Source organism: Malus sylvestris, chromosome 13 (genome assembly GCF_916048215.2).
Source record: "Malus sylvestris chromosome 13, drMalSylv7.2, whole genome shotgun sequence".
Lineage (NCBI taxonomy): Eukaryota > Viridiplantae > Streptophyta > Magnoliopsida > Rosales > Rosaceae > Malus > Malus sylvestris.
Genome location: NC_062272.1, coordinates 9,953,233 through 9,962,981, shown reverse-complemented (window position 1 = coordinate 9,962,981; position 9,749 = coordinate 9,953,233). Strand labels below are relative to the sequence as shown.

General features: G+C 33.1%; 1 protein-coding gene across 1 annotated transcript; it reads left to right on the top strand.

The window, feature by feature from the left end:
• Positions 1–258: 258 nt before the first annotated feature.
• LOC126595229 (uncharacterized) lies at positions 259–717 on the top strand. The gene has a single exon (XM_050261596.1). The coding sequence runs from the start codon at positions 259–261 to the stop codon at positions 715–717; it is 459 nt and encodes a 152-aa protein (XP_050117553.1).
• Positions 718–9,749: the final 9,032 nt, after the last annotated feature.

The following is a 9,749-nucleotide window of genomic DNA, read 5'->3' as shown; positions in this document are numbered from 1 at the left end:
CAATTCAAGTTTGCAATGAATTCCAACTTTGGATCCTTTTCGAGTTCTAACTGGGGGTCCTCTTCCAATTCTAAATTGGAAGATAAATGGGCGCAAATGAGACGAGAAGAAGAGGAGTCAGATGAAGAAGATGAAGCATGGCGCAATACATCATATATGGCAGTCATGGCTGGGGTCATGGCTTGTTAAGCAACTAAAGAACAACCTCAATGAAGTGGCTCTATTGCTGGTCGCAGTTACAAGCCACGAAATAGAGAGATGGCGCATCAGAATCTAATGAACAACTACTTCAACCCCAACTTGGTGTACAACGAGAAGGATTTTAGACGTCGCTTCTCGATGAGGCGTCATGTCTTCGAGCGTGTACTTCATGATGTCCAACATGTCAATCCATACTTTCGACAGAAAATGGACAGAGCAGGCCGCCTTGGTTTCTCATCACATCAGAAGGTTAATTTTGTACTCCGAATGCTAGCCTATGATACCCCAGCTAATGCAATGGATGATATATATGGTATGTCTGAGTCTACATGCCTTGATACTCTTGCTGAATTCTGTGAAACAATTGTTCAGCTTTACAAAGAAGAGTACAACCGTCAACCAAATCAAGTAGATCTAAATCGGTTCCCTTGCAAAGATGAAGATCGTGGCTTTCTGGGCATGATAGGGACACTAGATTGCATGCCTTGGCAGTGGAAGAAATGTCCCATCGGATGACAAAGAGGCTTTAGCGGAAGATCGAGAAAGCCAACAATTATGCTAGAGGCGGTTGCATCATTTGACATATGGATCAGGCATGCTTTCTTTAGAGTCCTAGGATCCCAAAATGATATTACAATTCTTGGTCTTTCACCCCTCTTTAATAACCTGACGAAGGGTAAATCACCTAAACTTGACTACTATGTCATCGACCATCAATACAACATGGGGCATTACTTGGCAAATGGTATTTACCCAAAGTGGGCAACATTTGTCCAAGCAATTGCAAACCCTGCGAATGACGCCGAAAAGTGGTTTACCTTATACCAAGAGGCATACTGGAAAGATGTTGAGAGAGTTTTTGGTATTCTACAAACACGGTGGAAGATCATTAAGAAACCGGCAAGATGGTGGAGTCGAGAAAATTTGGACTCCATCATGATGTCTTGCATCATATTACACAACATGATTATGGAGATTGAGCGAGATGGGTATATTGATGAAGAGTCTAATGACGACCAAAAGGATCCAAATAGGTCAAGAAGGGCTCGTGCAAAAATATATGATGGGCCTAATTTGCCTTTAATCCAAAAACTAGTACCATCTCTTTAAATGAGTACATGAGACGCCATAGGATGATACGTTCCCGTGCAATAAATAAGTACCTACAATAGGATCTTGTTGCACATCTTTGGGCCAAAAGAAGCATGAAGTAGACGTTTTAGTTTTATGTTGTTAAATGTTTTAAAAATGTTGTCTAAGTTTCATGTTGTTAAATGCTTTCTTTTATGTTGTATAATTTTTATGTTGTTAAATGTTACTTAATGTTATTTAATATTGTTTAAAGGCTTAGGAAGTTATAGGGGAAAAAAATAGAATTTATAAATTAAAAAAAATGTTGAAAACAAAACTATAAAAAAAAATTCAAATATAATGGCTAGCGGACGTCAGCAGGTAGCCTTTGCATTCAAACGCCCTGTCCGGCCTGGGGCTAGCTGGCTGGCTGGGTTGGGCCAGCCGGTTGGCCATTTTCTCATTTTTTGGCTCGGTGGAGCCCATGAGCCCTTTGACCTAGCCCTCGGAGACAGTTTTTGTGTTTTTTCGGCCTTCTGTCCCTCTGACCGGATTGGTTGGGGATGGCTTAATGCTTTTGGTTTCAACTCATGGGTAGTTCATGCAAAACCAAGCACCTTTGAAAAAGCGGCCCTATATGTATAAACTAAGACAAAAATATAAAATTGAAAAATTGCTAATTTTACTAACTCTTTTAAGGTGAAACAAGCCACAAATCAATGTCATAAGCTAGGCAAGATGCCATGCTAAAATACTAAAAAGTAAATCCTCTCTCTCTCTCTCTTTCTCTCTCTCGCATTTGGGTTCTGTGTCTTTTCTGCAGCTACTTGGAAGGAGAACCATCTAAGGTGAGGACCCCTTTACCCTAGTCCTTTTTACCATGTGCATCTTTAAAGCTTAAAACCCTAAGCTATATCCACCTTTCCATTCCACTATGTAATTATTTAGTTCCTTTGGTATTTGTTGGAGTATTGTAACTCACTAAGGGCTGGTGTGAAAAATGTTTTCAAATAACTGAAATTGTTTTTAGAGAAAATATTTTTGAAACTAATCTTTAGTAAAAATGCTAGTTAATCTTGGAAAAACACTTGAAGTGTTTCCTGCAAGGAGAATATAATTCTTGCAGGAAACACTTTAAGTGCTTTTGGACCTAAATAATATTTTCTTTAAAAACATTTTCATTTATTCAAAAACCTTTTCCACACCAGCCTTTAGTGAGTTACAATACTCCAGCAAATAGCAAAGGAACTAAATAATAAAGGTGGACATAGCTTAAGGGTTTGAAGCCTTAAAGATGCACATGGTAAAAAGGACTAGGGTAAAGAATCCTCCTTCCATATAGTTGCAGAAAAGAAACAGAACCCAAATGTGTGTGAGAGAGAGAATTTACTTTTTAGTATTTTAGCCTGGCATCTTGCCTAGCTTATCCTTTGTAAAAATGCATGCTAATCTTGAAGTGTTTCTTGCAAAAAACACATAATTTTTACAGGAAACACTTCAAATGCTTTTGGATCCAAATAATATTTTCTCTAAAAACACTTTCAGTTATTTAAAAGTACTTCTCAAACGAGCCCTAAAAGAATCACTTGAGTGAATTGTCTTTCGGATATTTAATTTGCACCCCTTTAATATAGTTAGTGACAGTTAATCTCTATCTGTTAAAAATTAGGCTTATTTTATTAACACCCCACAAATTGTTGAATAAACCCTACATACTTAATACTTAATACACCCCACATTTACTTTTTCAATTAAAAATTATCTTTATACACCCCACATACCTCTCCATAATACCCTCACACCCCACATTCACAAAACACACATTATATTTCTACATACACCCCAATTTCTTCAAATTTTATAATACTCATTTTTAATTTTGATGGATTGAATCTAGATACCCTTCTGTTTCCAGGCTAATTACTTCTATGATTGACTTGTTTTTTCTTTCCAGCTTGAGAGAATATTATCATTAACCGATTTGGACGCTAACACTTATCTTAATTTTTTTTATCTTTGTGCAGATTGGCAAATCTTATGTCACTTCCAAACTTAAGATCTTATGTAACTTTTCTATAACAAAAGAAATAAAAATTAAAAAAGAATTATCGAAAGTTTCAAGTTGTTGTCATTGCAATTCGCAGAGCTGGTTCAAAGGCATAAGTTCTGAAGTTTTTCAACATAGTAAATGTCGGGATGTGATAAAATGTGTGGTTGGAGAGAAAATAATTTCTTGCAGTCGCAGTGATCAATAACATTGGTATATTCATAGACATTTTGTTAGGGTTTTCTCAATCAATGTGTTTGTAGTTTCATTAGTTAGGATATTGTTCAACAATGGAGGGTGGGAGGGTTTTGATAATTGAAGAAGATAAATAATACGCTAAAAGTGATGTGGGTATATTTGGAATTTTTTTTATTTTTTTTAAACTTAATAAGGTCGAAATTGTCATTGCATAGTAGAATAAATAAGTAATTTAATATTGAATTTTTTGTGGGGTGCATTCAATAATATGTGGGGTGCTAATAAAAAAACTTAAAAATTAACATTCACAATTATAACTTCAGGTAGTACGTGTGCCTATTTTTTAACTTTGCGTTAATTGACACGAGACAAAGATATATAAATCACAAGTTCACTATATTAAGTTAGATTTTTTTCAGTAGCACCTCACATATTGTTGAATGCACCCCACAAAAATAATCAATATTAAATTACTTATGTATTCTACTATGCAATGACAATTTAAACCTTATTAAGCTTAAAAAAAAAAATCCAAATACACCCACATCACTTTTAGCGTATTATTTATCTTCTTCAATTATCAAAACCCTCCCACCCTTCATTGTTGAACAATATCCTAACTAATGAAACTACAGACACATTGATTGAGAAAACCCTAACAAAATGTCTATGAATATGCCAATGCTATTGATCACTGTGACTGCAAGAAATTATTTTCTCTCCAACCACACATTTTATCACATCCCGACATTTACTATGTTGAAAAACTTTAGAACTTATGCCTTTGGACTAGCTCTGTGAATTGCAATGCCAACAACTTGAAACTTTCGATAATTCTTTTTTACATTTCTTTTGTTATAGAAAAGTTACATAAGATCTTAAGTTTGGAAGTGACATAAGATTTGCCAATCTGCACAAAGATAAAAAAAATTAAGATAAGTGTTAGTGTCCAAATCGGTTAATGATAATATTCTCTCAAACTGGAAACGAAAAACAAGTCAATCATAGAAGTAATTAGCCTGGGAACAGCAGGGTATATAGATTCAATCCATCAAAATTAAAAATGAGTATTATAAAATTTGAAGAAATTGGGGTGTATATAGAAATATAATGTGTGTTTTGAGAATGTGGGGTGTGAGGGTATTATGGAGAGGTATGTGGGGTGTATAAAGATAATTTTTAATTGAAAAAGTAAATGTGGGGTGTATTAAGTATGTGGGGTTTATTCAACAATTTGTGGGATGTTAATATAATATATAGTAATGAGATATTTTGAATGCGGTCCCTAATTCTTAGCATTCTTTTACTAAAACCTTAATGATATTCAAAGTTTGATCAAAGTCCATTGACTTTGTACACCTCATTATATTACAATTAATATTTATATTTTTATAGTTTTGACATTAATTGTTTGATATTTTATGAGATTTATAATCCTATAAATTTAAAATCCCTCATTATAATATTATTAGAAATGGTTACAATAAAAAAATTCAAACATTTTGATTGAATAAATGGATAAAAACCAGTGGCGAAGCCAGCAATCGTGGAGGGGATGGGCGAAATTTAAAAGGATAAACGATCTCAAAAAAAATTTAGACAACCAAACCCTTTTAGATAGTAAACAATATTAGTGTCATTCATAACTTATCAATATAGACAAGTTATAATTGTTGTCTATAAAATTTTATGTTATGAAAAAGTCGTATAATTAACTTATTATCAATAAAAGCAAAAACAAGAAGGCACAACAGCAGCCCTGTTGTCTTGTAGTATACACAAAAAGACCCAAAAAAATCAGATATCCATCCAAAGGAATCATGAGCAAGATGTCAATATTTTTAGAAGGGGATAACCTAAAGTAATATTCTATCCCAATCCTTTTTCATTAAGAAAATAGATGTCTGAAATTTAGTGATTAATTTGCAAATTTTTCATCCACTATTAACACAGAAATTTCGTGTCCGACTGCCAAACCTTGTAATCGAAACGGCTTCTGATACAAACATAACCACTCTTATTGTATATGAAGAGGTTCTTCAGTGTGCCTGGAATACAGAGTGAAACAACATATGTTGTCTCAAAATTGAAATTGAAATTGAAATAGGACTAGGAATATATCTCAAAACCTTGAAAATTTCAAAATATATTGTGTTATTCAAGTTTGAACTATTTAGAATGACAAACTAGTAGTCAGTACATATGTTTGTATGAATGAAGTTCCAAATTTGAAATAATTCTCTCAAAAGTAAACTCCACTTATATTTTTTTTTAATAAAATCTCTTTTCCTGTGACGAGTTGGAACCCTTGTAGGCATATATAGATTTACAGTATGTGGTTTGGAGAGATCTTTCGACTTTTTGAAAGGGCAAAAAATTGAATTCCAATTTTGGGGGCACAGCTTCTTGCTGCTGCTATCTGATTGGTTTCAAAAGTGGGAACTTTAAAAAAAAAATTAACTAGCCAATGAAACGGTACCATCCCACTAATGGGAATTTTCTAAAAAAATTTAACCAAGACCTAAACGCCGTCGTTTTGTCTTGGCCTTCCAAAAAAAATTTAAAACCCTCATGCACAACAGAGCTGCGCAGCAACAAGGAAACCAGAACTGTAGTAAACCCAGAACTTCCAACGAGACCAGAGGGGTGGAACCACTGCTCCTAGGCTTGTTTTCCGGCGAGAGGAGGGGAGGCTGCCCCTCCTTGCTCCTATGTAGCTTCGCCCTTGATAAAAACTATGTAAAAATAAGAAATAATAAATGGCAAAAGAATGTATCCATAGTGTTAAAAAATTTGGTACATTTTACAAAAAAATTGGTACATTTCACATATAATAAAGTGGTACATTAATAAAGAAGAATGGGTACATTATAAATAAATTAGGGTATAGATAAAAGATTAAAAAATTATGAGTACAAATGAATTTTAAAAAAATATAGGCGCTAAAAGAAATTAATACATGGGTACAAAATAAAACTAAAAAGAAAATACTACAAATTAAAAAAAAATGTTGCAAATTAAAAGTGGGTACAAGCTAAAAATATAAATATATGATACAAAGTTTAGGCATAAAACATAAATATACCATATGTAATATTTCTATCATTGATTAAATATACAATATCACGTAACAGTATACACATAGGTACAAACACAAATAAAACTTTAAAAAATATGGGCACAAAAAGAAACTAATATATGGGTACAAATTAAAAATAGGTACAAACTAAAAATAAAAATATATGATAAAAAATTTAGCCATAAATATAAATATACTAATTTAAAAAATTTTAACACTAAAGGAATATATTTAAAAATAAAAATATTTTTTTATTCAAATAATTAATGATGTTATTAATACCCAAGGACTTTGATCAAAAATTAAAAATGAATAGGATTTTAATCAATGGAGTAGCAAAAAGAAGGATGTGAACCTAATTTCTCCTATAATAATACTATATGGATGGTTATGACTCAAGACCAAACAAGGTTAAGATGCATAGAAAAGTTTTTTTTATTTTTATTGTAAATACCTACATCAAGGAGTGGATGAGTGGATTCAGTCTCACGATGGATTAGCCATAATAATGTGGTTCAAATTCTCTTTTGACGAGAATTGAACATAAGGCATTTCACTTATAAATGAAAATGAATATTACTAGACCGTTATACCATATAACAGACGCGTAAAAAAGTTTTAGAACATATTTTTAACCAGAATAGGATTCCGTTAGAGAACCTTAAACGAAAAAACTTACAAAAAAATTAAAATGTGAAGTTGTTGGGAAACATTATCACGAAGAACTCTGGCCGATGCATGGCCCAACCTGAACCCCAACCTTTCGGCAATCCAAAACAAAATATAACCCACCAATTCCTAAGTGGGTGATTCCCCAATAGTAAGGCTAATGCTGAGTACAATGCATTGGGCCAAGAGGTTACATAACCCACAGCCTGTAGGGAAATTGGCAAAGACACAAGAACATGGTATGGGATAATGTTGCTTCACTTCAAGCGTTCAAAATAGGGTATGATATTTTACACATATTCTGATAATCTTTCGTTTATCAACTTTCTTTTTTCATACAAAGCAATACGGGGATAAGGAAGTTCATACACATCAAATCGACTGTACAGTAAACATTCAAACATTCTTAATCGCTTGAGTTACAATCTGTTATTTACTCTTTGTTTAGTCCATTAAAACTTTATATTTTATGTAAAAGACCATTTGATCTAATAACATATACCGTCTTTATTTTGCTCTAAAAAGGTCATGAGTTTAAATTCTAAAACAAAAATGACCCTTTTTCTCTATGATGGAGTCTTGGAGACGTCCCTTTTATTGTTATTTTTGGTCAAATTGTCACCCCATGAAACTAAACTACGGTTCACAATGCTGCTCAAAGTTTTGGTAAAATATTAATTCTAGTGGGGTTCTAAATCAGCTGACCAATCACTACACTATACAGATTAATCTACACAGTTGAGGTCAGATCAGAACTCAGAACCATTAGCTTGGGCAGTGGCTTTGCAATTATGCTATTAATTAAGTTCATTCAGACTACAATTCTGTTGGACTTGCCAAAGATTCTTTAGTTTTCAGAATTTTTAATTTAATTAATGGATCGCTCAGTGGAAAGAGGGGCTTCAAAGTTCAAAAGTTTGAACATTTGAAGAGAATCCAGTCCACGGCCTTTTACTGGTCGTCGTCATGTTATTATTCCTTTGAATGATGAAAACCCTGTTGGCTTTGAAATCTACTGTTTTAGGGTTTAGCAGTTAAAAAACAACATGATAACGTTGTATACTTGCGCCACGTGACAGAACCCTAAGCATAAACCCTAGAGTTCTGCATGCACAGATACGATTTAAAAATCGCAGCACTTCTAATATTAAGCCTAAACGCTTAATTATTTGCTTAATTACTGGACACTTTGAGTTTGAACCCACCAAATAATTTTAGGAAATTTCAACACAGCCAATAGTAAGGCGAAAACCCTATAATAACTAGCTAGATTGTTTGCTTAATCCATAGCTAGAATCGCTGTTCCAGGAAATGAGGAGACTCGTTGTGACCAGGGGCCAATGACCCCCTAAAATTCCTTTATATCTCTCAATTGTTTTTTGTTTTATATTAAATAAGATGGAGAAGAAAATCATTATATCAGATATCAATAGAGGTGTAGAAAAAAACAAAAAAAAGGCTGATGTCTATATGTGCCTCTTTCTCTAACAACATCTCTCTCAATTGTTGTTTGAAGACTTTTTAATTTGTTTTAGATTTTCAATTTGTATGGTTAACTTACTAAGAGAATAGATTAGTAATAATCATGCACAATTATGTAATTTGATCAGTACTGGTCAGTTACTATATGAGTTTTGCAAGACTAAATAATATGTTTATTAGATTGAATTAAAATATAAATTAAAATCCTTCTAGTTTTTAGGTTTACACATGCTCTTGTATTAAAACTGTTCTCTATATATATGTTATCATATGGAATCCTAAACTAAATGTTTTATATCCATAGGCAACTAGTTTATTCAATGAAATATGAATAATTTAATCAAACTCTTATTGCATGCATGAAGACCAACAAATTGAGAAGTTATTTTGGTGATAACACCGTCATAATTAAAGTGTTACTTTTTTCTTTGGATCAACTTAATAATGTGTTACTAATTTGCATATTATAATACAAATAAACGATAATATTAATATTTTATAAACCTAAAGTATAATAATACTAAACAAATATACGTGTTATGATAAGAGTAGACTAGTAACACACCTTATCCTTATGTGCTAGTTAAATAATTGATTAAGCTTAATTAAGAGTTAATTTAGAATAAAGATCAGCCCAAGTGGGAACTAAGAGGGATGGACATTGATGGAAACAAATTCCAAATATGATGGTAATGTGGGAGCCGCTTCCATTCACAATCTGATAGCCTAAAAGTTGAGGCAAATGAAACCAACTAAGACTTGTGTACTAGTACCGTATTTACACGAACTTGGATCGGGTTAGGCCGGATTAATTTTGTTTGTTTGAGTAGTTAGGTTTCTGTCCGTATAATCCTGCACTTTGCAAAATCCAAATCCCCACTCGATCAGATGCATCCCGATCTCATTCACTTACAAAAACTTAGACCTCATCTCCTTTCCTTTGCACATCACCCCCACCACCACTAATTGTCGCCATAATCTTTGTGTCGTTGTCTGTTCCCA